General features: G+C 38.8%; 1 protein-coding gene across 4 annotated transcripts in view; it reads right to left on the bottom strand.

Annotated features, from left to right (window-relative positions):
- The window catches only part of LOC137997346 (forkhead-associated domain-containing protein 1-like), a 113,959-nt gene that overhangs the window by 20,560 nt on the left and 78,399 nt on the right, over positions 1 to 15,000 (bottom strand). For 3 of the 4 annotated variants that reach the window (XM_068843283.1, XM_068843284.1, XM_068843286.1), the window contains 3 exons: positions 6,494 to 6,613; positions 3,408 to 3,508; positions 3,198 to 3,249 (listed from right to left, as the gene is read on the bottom strand). In XM_068843283.1, coding sequence (XP_068699384.1) covers positions 3,198 to 3,249; positions 3,408 to 3,508; positions 6,494 to 6,613 — 273 coding nt within the window. Of the gene's footprint in view, positions 1 to 3,197; positions 3,250 to 3,407; positions 3,509 to 4,497; positions 4,700 to 6,493; positions 6,614 to 15,000 lie in introns of those variants that run through there. The other variant, XM_068843285.1, reaches the window with a different exon arrangement.

Here is a 15,000-nt window from a genome sequence, read left to right as displayed (position 1 = left end):
ACCCCCCACCTCCTCCAAAAAAAATAACCCTCCCTTAAGATTTCAACTTGCTTAATATTCGTTATTATTCCTCTACTTCACGTTATTGTGCTCACTATTCAAACAATATTTACAATCCCTATGCTACCGAGAGCTGTTTATTACAAAACAAAAATCAAAAGAAAGAGAAGTAAATTTTCGATCTCCTACTTATGGCTCGCCTTGAGCGTATGGCATTTGGCAATCATTGGAATCTTCCTCATTGATGAATGCAAAATGGCATCACTTCTCCCCCAGAGTCAATGGCATCATTGTCATGCTCATCGTTGTCCCTTTCATCCGTTGAGCGCTTGCTCTGTTGTCATTTTGTGTCAGTGTCCTGGCATTTCTCAGTGTTGGTTGGGCAGTTCTTAGAGGACTCTTCTGGTACAAGCATGAATGTCTTACAATTGCCTTTACTTTCTCACTCTTGCTGCACTTGAAATGCTGCTTTAAGTACTTGTTTAATTCTGGAAGATGTAGCCTTTTTAAGCCTCGTTGCATCTTCGCACAGCTCAGTCCTAGGATAATCCTCATATGATTTATCGTCTGCCTCCCTTCTTTCCTTTGCCTTTTCTTCTGCTGTCTTTTTCCTTTTAATTCCAGCACTTCAAGATACTGAAGATAATCCACCACAAACTTTGATTTGACAATAAACTTATCTGCAAATGGAGCAACGCAGATGAAAGAGGTTCATTCCAAAATTCGCAATAACGGCAAAAGCGGCGAGTCGTTTAAGAAAAGGTTTACAGCTGAACGATCCAGGCAGTTTGACATCTTACAAGCAAAAGAAGGTACCTTTCTAAGTGCGGATGGCTGTTCAGAAAGGGCGAGTGAGTTTTCCAAGCCAGGGTGCCAGTTAAAGCCCAGTGATGGAAGAAAACTGAACTTATCCATCAAAGAGCACAGAGGAATGGTGGAAAAGTTGAATGTCAAGTTGCAAGATGTGAAGGAACACGATTCCACACTAGTATTCTTTCAGTCCAACGGGCTTGCTTTAAAGCAGTGCGAAGAATTTGCCCACAGTCTAAATGTAAAACAGATCAAATGTATAGAAGATAAGTTGATGAAGGTCACCCAGGACATGGAAGCACTAGAAAATATAAAGGGAAGTTATGACAGCATATTCAAGGGCATACCGAAACAGCACATCAACGAAAGGAAATGGAAAAAAGAAAACCGCAGAAAGTCAAATGAAAGAAAGAGGAAGCGGACTGGAAACAACATCCAACGAGTTTATGGATTGTGTTGGAAACCCTCTAGGAAATGATCTTTCCCAATGCCTTGTGTACCCCCCTAGGCTGGCCGTCCCGGAAGAGCGTATTAAAGTTGAGGATGTTGGCATGTCGTTATTTAGACGAGATGGGCCATACATCGCACAACTCTTGGGAGATAATTATTTCATCAATGCTGCAAGTAGCAGAATCACCACCAACCTTCACGTTCATGTACCCTGGAGAGTACACTCTGACTGAAAGCATTGCTGAAAGTGCCTTCCACAGGAGCACAAGCGGCGAAGAAGAGCTCGACGACAGTGAAGATGAAGTATGAGTTCCAGTTAAAGTTGCATTAACTTTAAACTTTAAAGATCTCTTTTAGTTGCTACAAATATTTTTTGTTGTCAAACGTCATTTTAGAAGGAAAGTTTGTAATAAACTTGTATCCTTCCTTCTATGTTTGTTCTATAGCATTTTTTTTAATATTGAAACATTAGGCCATTTCAAAGTTTACTCTTTTTCCCTTTTTTTTTTTTTTTTTTGGGATACCCCCCCCCCCCCCTCGAAAGCCATTTTTTTGGCATGCCCCCCTCCCCTCCCCCCAAATTCCACCAGACCCCCCTACCTCATAAAAAATGAAGGGTCCCAAAGTTCTATCCAGGCTACTCCGAATAATGTCCGCAAGAAACCATTGCATGCAAGGACTGTGCATTTTTCTCTCTACTAATTAGTAACCTGCTAACCTCATTTCAGTCTACAGTAAGCGATTTTCAGAATAACTGAAAGCAGACAATCTTATTGGGCTGAGTCTGGGTGTGAGTCTGGGCTGAGTCTGCCCGACTCAGGCATGTGAGATGTCATACATCTCCTTCTTGTCCTGCTTTAAGTTGTATGCTGAACATTTTTGAACTAATACAAGCACAAAAACTGGCGTCAATTCGTTTTTTACGATATCAAAAATGAAAAAGGGTTTATGTCCTGGCTTAAATGAACAGAAATAAAACGCAAACATATGCAGTTTCATTCAAACTGGCGCTATTTGATGTCTATAACTTTTCTCGTACGCTCATTGGATGCTAAGGACAAATAATAAAATTTCATTGGCTGAGAATTTGACAATCAAGCCACCAACTTGCATGAATTCAAATGAGTTCAAGAATCGAAATTCGATCAAAAACCCACGTGACGATCAAAAATGTTCCTGGCATAGTGAAAATCGAGCCAGTTTGAGGTAGGAACATTTGTCTTTAAGCGTCTTAACGTTCTCGCCTCAGGTTAAGTTCGCAAAATTGAAATCAAACAGGTTAGAGTCCGGCAAATCCTCCATATTGATACTCTCAGGTTCGCATAAAATTACAATGTTATGTGTCTGCACTCTTTGATGATAAAAAGAAGCCAATTAGTGCACGAGAAATTGCTCACTTATTGAACAAACTACCATTGAAAAAAAGGAAAACCCCTAAGACCTATTAACCTTGAAAACTGATTGAATTACCGATCTAACACCAAAATTCATGCAACTCACAATTCTGCTTGACCCTGACTTTTTGCTTAAACTTTGACTGTGGGCGCAATTTAAGTTTACTCTCTGAATATGGAAAACGGATGTCAGATTTGCGTCTGAACCTATGCGTTAAAAGCCATAAAAAACTACGCCATTTTGTTCGTTTGTGATTAAGTATATTTTGTCTCATAAACGCAATGTCATTGGCTGTTACTGGTCAGGTCCAAGGCTAGCGTGAGACACCAATCGAAATAGATCTGACAACAGGTAGTCACCTTGGCTCAGTGGCTTGACTACTTATGGGCATTGCATTTTGATAAAAAAGAAAACAATCCCATGCGATCTACAACCAAAACATGCTTTGCCTGCTCTGCAGAATAGCGCCTGACTAACCGTCCAAGTTCTAAAAATCCATCTATCAGGAAAGTGCACGCATCACTGAACGGACTTCAACACACCTTTAATCCTGCTGCCTCCGCGGTTTTTTGTCCTGCGACTGTCTCGCTAGTTCTGTTATGAAAGGTAAAGGTACAGTTAAAGTTATGGTCCACGATGGAATAGAACTTAGGGCATTTTACCAATGTGCTTTACAAGTCACGAAACGTGAAAAGTCTCAACACTTAAGTACAGGTTGAAGCCTCATAACAAGCAACAAAAAAAAAACCAACCTGAGATAACCTAAGTCGTCTTCATAAGAGCCCAGAAGCTGAAGTTTCCTTTCTATTTGCTCATACATTAGCTGTACTTTAGAAACCATCAGTTCCACGGCCTACAAATACAACAGGACAAACAAAGAAGACAGAAACGACGCCTTAGCCACACATATATGAAAATAGGGACAACAACAGAGGGTAGAATTGTGAAAGGCTAATTGTTTAATGAAGGCACCATTGCTTTCGCTGCTGACTGGCTAAACGCACGTCGGCAGAAAGAACATGAGTTGGTTTCCCACTTTAAAAAAACTTGCTATTTGTTTTTCAACAAAACACGAGGTTTGACGCTTAATTCAAAGGACTTATTCGTTAGAACTAGAAAAAAACTATATACGCTTAGATTAGGACATTGCCGTCTGGGAATCCGATTCGACTGATGACCGTCCACGCGAAAACTGGGGTAAGTTCAACTGTTCTAGTATTTTTGGCCGAGGTTTGGTCATCGCCTCCCTTAATATTAACAGTTTGCTATCTCACATTGACGAACTTAGAGTTTTCATGCATGATTCCAAAATTGATATTTTGTCAATTAACGAGACTAAACTAGAGGAATAATGATGAAAAGAAAGCCAGTGGCCTCGATATGATCCCAAGTAAGTTGTTGAAAATGGCTGCTAGTATTGTTACTCCATCGCTGACCGCCATATTTACAAAGTCAATTATCACTGGGATTTATCCAACAGAACGGAAAATGGCCACGGTAACTCCGGTGTTTAAAAAGGGTGAAAAATCGGACCTCAACAATTATCGTCCAATTTCCGTTATTCCGGTTGTCTCGAAGGTTTTTGAAAAAATTGTTTACGATCAACTGTACCAATACCTAAATGACAATCAATTGTTATCAAGTTGTCAGTCGGGCTCTCGCTCCTTACATAGCACCCTAACGGCCTTGCTTGAGGCGACAAATAGCTGGTCTGTTAACATCGACAACGGCTTCCTGAACGGAGTAGTCTTCATTGACCTTAAAAAAGCTTTCGACACAATTGATCACGAAATTATTTTACGTAAATTGTCTTACTTTGGTGCTGACCAGGCAACTGCTAAGTGGTTTCAGTCATACCTAAGTAATCGGACCCAAAGGTGTAATGTAAATGGAAATCTGTCAACTGCCAGCACTGTTACTTGTGGCGTACCGCAGGGTAGCATCCTGGGTCCCTTGCTTTTTTTGATGTACATTAACGATCTCCCTAACTGCCTGCGGGTTGCTGCGCCGAGAATGTTTGCTGATGACACCAGTATAACCTTATCTGCAAAAACGGTAGCCGATCTTAAACTAGCAGTGACTTCTGAACTTAACAATCTCACCTGTTGGCTGAGAGCCAACAAATTAAGTTTAAATGTGGCCAAAACTGAGCTAATGATAATCGGATCTAGGCAGAGATTGAATACCCAATGTGAGGAGATTAATATAAGTATCGATGACAGGACGATCAAGAGAGTTGACCATATTAAATCTCTGGGTCTTACCATTGATGCACAACTCTCTTGGTCTAAACACGTTGACGAGATAAGCAAGAAAGTCTCTTCAGCCATTGGTGCATTGAAACGTATGCGACCTTTTATTCCGACGGATGTTGCACTTCAAATTTATAATGCTTTAATATTACCACATTTTGATTACTGCAGCCCGGTTTGGGATGGTATGAGTGGCTGTTTGAGTGATAAATTACAAAAATTACAAAATCGCGCTGCCAGAGTAATTACTCAATCACCTTTTGATACGAGCTCCAACCTCCTTCTCGCGACGCTTAGGTGGGAGAAGCTGTCTCTTCGTCGTAAAAAGCAGAAAGCTTTAATTATGTATAAAACATTGAATGAACTTGCCCCAGACTATCTTCAATGTCTCTTCACTGAACGCCACCTTAATGATTATAACCTAAGAAATCTTGAAGGAAAGCTTTCGCTGCCCAAGCCAAATACTAATTACTTAAAACGAAGTTTTTGCTACAGCGGGGCCTGTTTGTGGAACAACTTGCCCCAAGATTTAAAAAGCGTTTGTTCTATTGGGCAGTTTAAACGGGGTATTAAGAAAGTATCGCAGATATCGGATTCCCACACGGCAATCATGTAAAGCAGTTGTACAAGCTTTAATTTTTAATTATTAACTTAACTGATGATTCTCCGTGTCTAAATAAAGATTTACATTACATTACATTATTTTTATAACCTCAAAAACCAGTTTACAATAGACTAATTGTGAGTTCCCAATGAATCCCTTGTCTTTCTGAACGCAGTGGGTAAACGTGCGTACATTGTCATACGATTGCAAACCACAATCCTTTTTTTCCTTTGTGTAATCAGACAAAATTGTAATTTCAAACGAACCGCATCGTTATCTTAGCTCCCATAAACGACTGGAACGACCAACAATTTTTACAGGAAAATAGTCTATTGGACTGCATGACAAAATTCACCATTCACCAATTTATGTTGCTTTTCCAGCTGTTGACATTTTGAATTGTTTATATGTCGATTATCTTATAATGAAGTCGCCCTATTTTTCTTCGTAAAACAAATAATTCATAACACTTGTACTTTCAGAACTTGCTTAAAACAGGCGTGATATTGATTTTTTACCCGGGCTCATGGAACCACTTACACCAATACAATATCGCTTGTCTAAAGACGCCTGATCTTTAAAAAAGACTGGATTGAGCAACCTATTGTTTTCACCCTGCCAAAACTGAGGCCCAAAATGCCGTCTTGTTGAGACCGCTTTCACAAGAAAGCTTCGCACTGACAGTAAAATTATGCGTAAAAGCGGAACCGCGGTGAAAGTGGTGTTTAAAACGGAAAACCGCTTTGAAAGTGGTTTTTAAAACACTGCCACATTCCTTTCGCTCTCACTTTGGACTCTTACGCTCAGGTCTCAAGGTGTCCGGCCGCCGCGATTCTGTTCTGCTTCACTTCAAACAATACATGCTGTATCCAGTGCTTTTTTCGCCTTTTGAGATCAGTACTTATTAAACACCTTTGTCTCACCAGTGAAGCTCGCACCACACTTCTTAACCAGGTACAAAAGAAAACCACTCAGCACGTACCTTGGTTCTTTGTACTTCTAGTGTCTCTCGTTCCTCCACAGGTAAGTGGGCCATTGACCGGCAGCCTGGTACTGGATCAAGTTCGAGTAGTGCCCCGAGCGTGCGCGCCAACTTCAGGTACTGGGAGTTAATAATAATAATAATAATGATGATGATGATAATGATAATACGTAGTTTATGAAAAAAACTCTTTGGCAGTCTTTAATAAAATAGATACGCAAGGGGTACATGTGGTAGGCCACTAGGTAGAAGAGGTGCTGGAAACAAGGGTGTTGAACTATGCTTAACTAAAATCGCAAAATTTGAGAGTGATACCAGATGTGCAGACAAAGACGATCACCACAATTCTTAAAATGCATATGGGGGTCGTGTCTTTGGCAAGAGGATGAAAAACTGTCTAATACTTCTCTCTACGATTTTTAATTTTATTTTATTTACTTGTTTCTTGCTGATGCTGTTTCAATCACGAACTGACCTTTTCAGCAATAGCAACATCATCTTGGATTTCGCATAGACCACAATGTATTAGTACTCAAGATGACATTGCTATCGTTAAAAGTTCAATTCACTGACTAATATATATCAGTAACACATTGTTTTCCTGCATTTGATCCAAACACAGATTCATTACCTTGAATAAAGTATGCACAACCTGTATGAGTAGGATCAACTAATTCGTTAAAATTGATAGAACCTTGATGTATGTTCTCATCACTCCCTTGGCTAATATCCGCACTAACTGCTTTTTCTGGATCAAACACTCTAGGCTCAGCGTTCTACTCGACATCTTTTGACATTCTCTCAAGAACAGTGCCTGAATATTTTTGCACACAATTTTAGTTAACCATACTGTCACTTGAGTTCATTCTCACGTCTATACCGCTGTATCAAGCATTTTAATGTTGGTACATCGAATACACTGAGGTAAAAATATGTCATGCATAACAATTCCGGTTCCATACTGTTCATTTGTCACACCCATTTTCAAGTTGCTGTTGTTTAATTTTGCTACTGCACAATGCTAAATACAGTACTGGAGTACAAAATTATCAATAAACTGCAATGCTAGCTCGAAGGAAACAAAATGGCTTCTGACATAATTTTGAGTGTAATTATAATATAGAAATACATTTTGAAGTACCGGTACTAAACTATTATTTGACACACTGTTTTGCAATGGCAAGTTCACAGCAAACAAAATGACCATTGAGATAATTTTTCACTATAACTGAATTTAGGTTTCGTTGGTTCTCTTCACCATCTCTCTAGCTTAATACACGCTAAATAGATCGCTTCACCGATCAATAGTTCACGCCGACTGATGTCTGTATGGAGTGCCACAGATCACCTAGCCTACAGTGCTGTGAACGCCCTAAGAACTTTATAGTTCAAAATTTTACTACATGTAAGCAAAATTCAGAGTCAAGTGAAATGTATTTATTTAGGTGAAACAAAAACAATCGAAAAACGTTGAACTTCAATGATGCAAAGCGATTAAAACCAGTTCCTTATGTTACAACATCAATGGTTTCCGGTGCCCATTTCTCACGTTCAAATTTAGCATGTTAGCCCCACAAATTTTCAAGGGCTCTGCACACACGTGAATCTAGTTTGTTTACGATACAGCATGAATCACGACTTTCTTAAAAGCTATCAAAACGGCGTTACCAATGTTTACAACTTTATCAGCGGCTTTATCAGTCGCTGGGTTAAGCTATCATGATGGCAATAGGATCATCCAATTCAGTCCAAAAAAGCCTCCATTCACTATTCAAATTTGACGAGACTATGAAAAGTTTAAAGATTTTACTCAGAACTTTGTTAATTTCGTTAATTACGGCAGTTTTGGCTGATCCCCAGCACGTGTGATGCTTTTTTATTACAAGAGTCATATCTAAGATTATCTCTTCATTTGTCCATCTCCAACAAATTTGCAAGGAAGATCGAACTTTATGCAGCGGGTCTAAAACACGGGTTACAGGTCAGGTCACAGGTTGCAGGTCAGATTGCAGGTCAGGTAACAGGTCAGGCTGCAGGTCAGGTCGGGTAAGGTCAGGGCAATAGGAAGAATCTTTTTCTGCCAACGAAATTGACTATTTTCACCATCCCATAATGCAATATTTGGGGGTGGGGGGGTGGGGGGTATTAAATTTTACATAAAAAAACAATACAAGTTATTTACTCTTATGGATGCTGCCATAATTTATTTTATTTCTTTAATTTTATTTGTCGTTATTCACTCGGGGGGGAGTATTTGCATTAAAACGATAAATGTTCAGTTCACTGAAGCATGATCCAGTCCCAAGAGTAAATAACTTGTATTGTTTTTTTTTATGTAAATACCCCCCTCCCCCCCCCCCCCCTCCCCAATATTGCATTATGGGATGGTGAAATTGTCAATTTCGTTGGCAGAAAAATATTCTCCCTATTGCCCTGACCTGACATGACCTGACCTGTTTGTTACCTGACCTGCAACCTGTGTTTTAGACCCGCCGAACTTTATGTAATACTCGCAAGAACATAAACATGCCTTGTGCAATGGGGATACAGAACAGCCTTCGTGCCTCCACAAAATAAAGTTGTTTGTAACAAAATAATAATAACAAAAAACTGAAATCGCTTATCCTTCCTATCTCCTGATACAGTAACCATGTGTTTGATAGCCTTGAAGTCGATGGATTTCATCGTAAGTAATCGTGATAAGTCGCCTTTGTCCGATATGGCTTACCACAAAAAAACCTAAATTTCTCATATAAGCCAGTGCAGGGAAGTATTCTTGTTTACCTGTTTACCAGTTTCAGCACTTGGACTCCTTCGATTTGGCTACTGCCTGTATTGCTGTCGTGTGGTCTCATCGATCAGTAGTCCCTTCAGAAGATTATGCCAAGCCGACACGTGGCTGAAGTAAGACTAGACCACAACACCGTACTCTTTTCGACTAACGCCCTTCTTGCCAACGGCTATCCACCTGCCGTCATCTCTAACATATTAAAAAAGAAAAAACCTTCCCCGGAACTTATTCTTTCACTGGAAGAATTGGTGGGCTTGTTTTTAAATCTCATTGAAAATAAATCCACCGCTATGGCCTGAATTCCTTATGTTCGTGGTGTCATAGAACCCCTCACACGTCTTCTTCGAAAGAATGGAATTCACGTTGTTACTAGACCTCACAAGACTTTACAACAATTCCTATCCCCAAAGTTTAGGTCTCCTATTGAACTTCAGACCAATGTGGTGTATAAAATCCCTTGCGTCGATTGTTCCTGGAGCTAGATTGGTGAGGCTGGAAGGTGTTTTTCATCGAGGAAAAAGGAACACATTCGTAATGTAAAACTATGTAAAACTGGCTCTAATATTGCAGCTCACGCTTGGCGTAAAAATCACTCTATTGATTTCAAAAATGCCAGAGTAATTGACAAGGGAAACTTCCGAATCCGAAAAACTTTTGAATCTTGACACAGCGCTAACACTAATGAAGCCGACAATACCTCCAAGCCTTTGCCAAAACAATACTCTATTCTCTTAGATTAGCGCATTTTTTCCCTTTTATCGTTTTTACAATTTTTCACACTTACATTTTGTATATATTTCCATCTCGCGCATTAACATCTTAATTTTTAAAGGCTTTAGTCTGGAAGCCGAAATCTTACGTTTTTATATATAAAACGTTTTAACAAGAGACCGCTTTTTACACGAATAGGAATGTTGATAGTGGGGACAGCTATTCTTAGAGTTATTTTCATAGAGTTATGTCGTAGAGTTAGAGTTAAGTTTCCAAAATCCTGAATTCAAGATTTTGGAAGCCAACATTCATAAAAGCTAAACTTTTATTTAGGCCTAATTAGGCCTAAGGTTAGCTTTTATGCATGTTTAGGATACTTTTTGTATTTCTGTATTTCTAAATTCAGGATTTAGGCCTTCCAAAATCTTGAATTTAGGATTTTGGAAACTTAACTCTAACTCTACGACATAACTCTATGAAAATAACTCTACTGCTAGTCAACCTCGCATAGTTAAACGGCAAGGGTTCAAAGTGACGATCTGTAATTGTTAATTCAAAATTGTCTGTCTGGGATCCCTACTCAACCGGTCAAAAAAAGGTCTACAAACAAGTTTTGAAATCAGAGTATTGAAACTGATAGTATGTCTATGATCTGCACAAATCACGATAGACATTTCTTTGCATGACGAGTTTCTGTCTGCACGTTTATCATCCTAAAATTTATACCGCTTTAAATCATGTTGCATAAAGCAGTTTACCGTTATTTCTCGTTATTTATTTATTCACTTGTTAATTTAGCGTTTCCTCCACGCTTTCTTCTGCTTTTGCAAATACATAAATGATAACTGACTTCATAGGTTAGGTCAGTAATGGAAATTTTGCATGAATCCTCATGCGGCTCACTTGTTCCGATAATGTTTTGTGCGATACCCGATCATGAAAACCACGCTGCTGGACGACAAACGGTACGTTTCATCATCCAGCCGCTGGGGCTATAATCTGGCTTAACAGTAAATCCCTTCAAGCCTTATAAGAATACATCTCTTCTGCGTCGATAGACTTGATCGCTGGAAGGAACAACCCCGTGCCGGTGGCTCAGTTGGTTACGCAGGAGATCGTGAGTTCGACTCCGGCCAGACCCGTAACATTCAGGGTCTTAAAAAAGTTGAGGATAAAGTGCTGCCTTTGTAATAACATTCGCAAATAGTTAGACTTTCAAGTCTTCTCGAATAAGGACTTTAAACCGCAGGTCCCATCTCATTACCTTCAATGTTCAAAAACTCAGTGGGATGTTAAGATCGCACCCACTAGTGACGTGATTAACTTCAGACGATTTCCCTTCCAAAGTATTCGGTAGATTACAAGCATGGTTTAGGAGGGTAGACGCAGTACTTATTTGGTGTTTCTTCTCATGATGGGCATTGAAGTCCAAATATCTGTCTGTGTGCGTTGGTTTACGAAAGACGTCAATGACAATGAAACCATTCTTCCTGCACGTCTTGTATACATTACGTGACTACATGGCTTGATAATTTACAATTAGGGCTACGGGTCAATAGCCCATGAGGCGAAGTCTTCGGCTTTTCATTTATATTTCAGTCTGTCTCGGAAACAAGCTCACAAGCGCACGAAACAGGTTTTTTGGTTCGGTTTCAGTCCCCTGGAGTGAATTCACCGCGTTCACATTGTACAAATACGTACGCATTGCGTGCGTGTGGTAGTGCAGTAACTTGACACAGTGCTTTATTCCCTAACTGTCAACTAAGCTGCGTTTTGTTTTCCAGGACGTATTAAAACATGTAAAAATACTACACCCAGAAAGATTGAACAAAATAAATGGGAATCGAGAAACAATGGCTTCGAGGCTGCATTACACGAAGTTTAACTTCTTTTTTACAGCATGTTTAAGCGTAAACTCTGAGTGTCTAAACAGTTTCCACGACAAAAGTTCACAGAAGTTAAGCCCTGTCCTGTACGACTTGCTGCCAGAAACATAGGACCGAAAGCATGTTAGCCTGCTTTATGCAAAACAGCTATTGATGCAAAAGTAACTGAATATTGATTCACAGTTTTAAGGAAGAGCACAAGGAAGTTTTTAGGAAGTGTCGCGTCATGTCGATCGAGAATAAAAAAGAATGCCATCAGCAACAAAATTTGCGACATGAGAACAACATAAATTTTGTGCCGCGAATATAAAAAAGTTACCTTCAAGGAAAACACTGCGGGAGACTTTTACTACGTTCAATTTTCTATTGTTCTTTTGGCTGCACAAATAATCGCAAAAAGCGAAAGTGACATCGATTTCAGCGGCTGCCTGTGATCAAGTCAGTACCTTGCGTGTTACTAACAACTGGATACATCTGCGGCAAAATTACGGCAAGACATCGGATTGTTGTTGTTGTTTTTTTTTTTTTCTTCCAAGTGTTAAAAAGGTCGACAAGAAATGGGCGAATTCAACACAAAGATCACAATAGCCAACTCTTGAGGTTGAGCATTGTTTCTGCAAAGTCAAAAATTCACTTTCCTAGACGAGGTTATTTATCACCAGGCAATTCCATCGGTTTGGAAAGAGAAACTGTGCTTATAATTTATTAACGTTACAAATTCTTGCCTATTTTGGGGCCCATGTGATGAAATTCAAGCACGCTTCCAACAGACCTGTTTATTTTCGTGTTTCACCCACTTATATTCCAGTGCGGCTATTAAATGACATGAGGATTTGAAAAGGCTTTTCAGCTTTGTTTTCCCTCTCACCTAACACACAGGCGGCTTTCGCTTCTCTATTTCTCATACATATATAATTCTTTAAAAGAAAAGTCCAGCGAAAAATTGCATGAATAAACAAGAGAAGAAAGAGGCTATTAGTGAAATCAACAGACACAGACTAGCCGATATAATCTACAAGTTTACCAATAAGCAAAATTAAAGTAGTGTTGCCGAACGTACACTTTCACTCGATGAATAAAAGATTTCGACATACGTGAAAACAAAGTTGAGACGTTCTTAATGTTTCGTTTAATTCCGAGCCCATCATTTCTGTTACTGGGCAAAATTGTTTAGCACAGCGCCGTGGGAATTTCAACACAAACAAGCTGATGAAATCTACACTTTTTGCTGATTGATCACAATGATAAAGATAAAAATAGTATTCTACTGTTTTTCTTTCTGTTGCGATGAAATTACTTTTAAGGTAGTCTTTACACTTGGCTATACGTTTTACTTATATAATAACCAAAAATGCGTGTGTGAAGGCCAAAGTAACATCGCAAAAAGCGACCGACTTGCGGTTTCTTAGGTTGCGCCAGGAGGTCCAAACATGTCAATCACAGCAGACCATTGTGCCTATATTGTGTACGTTTACTTGAAGTATTTGCATTATTTGTGTGTAATGCGTTAAAGAAGAAAAAATACTTGACTTGAGATAATCCTAAGTTTACTAACGATCTAGTGTATACGTAAAGACTACTTGATTTTTTTTTCAATGCAGGCAGAAAAGTTGACCCGGTCTTTAAGAATAAAAACATTATGGTCGACTGGTGATTTTTTTCCTTGTTTATTTGACTTGCAAAATGTCTGTGGATTGTGGGCTTACATGACGATCTCCGTTCACTGATTTTGATTTAAGACATGTAAAAATTTAGTATGTCTGTTAATTTGACAACAACGTACTCAAACAGTTTTTATTCTCTTTTCATTAAGAAAATTAAGAAAGGAAAAAGGCGACAAGTGGGCCGCAAACAAACATCAATTTTGACGGGTTACTTGTTGCAGGTCATTAAGTTACCCAAAACCCTAACTGATTTGGGTAACACAAGACCTACCTAAACTTGGTTTTTAGGCCTAGGGTTAACCAAATTGAGGGTTTTGGGTTACTTTCGAAAAGGTAAAACTATGACTTGCAAGTACGAGTGCCCGTCAAACTGAAAGTGACCTGTGCTTCAGACACCACCCAATCGACACCACCCAATTTTAAAATAATTTTACTCACATTCAAAGCAATTAATCATTTAGCACCATCTTATATATGTGACTTAGTCACCCTTAAGAAACCATCAAATTATAATTTAAGATCTAATAATAGTTTGGTACTAGATCCCCCTAAAGTTAAAATTACCCACACTAGGTGATAGGTCTTTCAGCTTTGCTGCACCGAAACTTTGGAATAAACTTCCCAATTATATTAGGACCTTTGCAAGCATCACTATTTTTAAATCACAGCTAAAGACATATCTTTTTAGAGTAGCCTTTGATTTAAATTAAATATGTATAACACTTATTTTTAAATTTAGGAACTCTGAAATGATTAATTATTTATTGTATTATATGTATATAAGAATAGTATTTTTTTTATTATTTTTATTTTTATTTTATTAGTAGTTAGCATATTATATTTTTGTTATAGTTACTTCCAATTAGTAGTATATAGTCATCTTACATTATTAGTATTAGTATATTTATATTTTATATTGTCACTGTTTAGGGATATTTGTTGTAATGCGCATTTGAAAACTTTAAGTTGATACTTGCGCAATATAAATGAATAAAGTTTAAAGTTTAAAAGGGGGAAAGGGGTTGTATGATGGCTTAGTGTTAGGTCAAACATTTTCACACGGTTTTTGCGTTACAAAGAAATTCTCGGCTCGTTTAACTGGCAACATTATAAAACTTCGGTGAGTAGCAAATGTGACAATTGTGTTGATGCATTACCTTTTAGGATTTCAGCGGTTATGAGCAAAAAGCGTAATGCCAGCTCACTTTGTCGGATGTTTCCTCTTTCGTTTACTGCGTTCTTGTGATGATCGACCATGACGCCCGACGACAAATACGGTTCACTGTTCAGCCGCCAGGCCGGCTTTTAATAAAGCCCGTGAATCCCTCTAAGAAGACATCGTTTTGACGTTGATAGACTTAACAGCAGCAACAATCATGATGCCGTGAAAGGTGTAATAACTATAAGATTGTTTTGATCATTGGAAAGTAATGTCACTGCTCTGGGCAATGCCCT

The sequence above is a fragment of the Montipora foliosa genome, chromosome 3 (genome assembly GCF_036669935.1).
Source record: "Montipora foliosa isolate CH-2021 chromosome 3, ASM3666993v2, whole genome shotgun sequence".
NCBI lineage: Eukaryota > Metazoa > Cnidaria > Anthozoa > Scleractinia > Acroporidae > Montipora > Montipora foliosa.
This window is presented reverse-complemented; position numbering and strand designations above follow the sequence as displayed.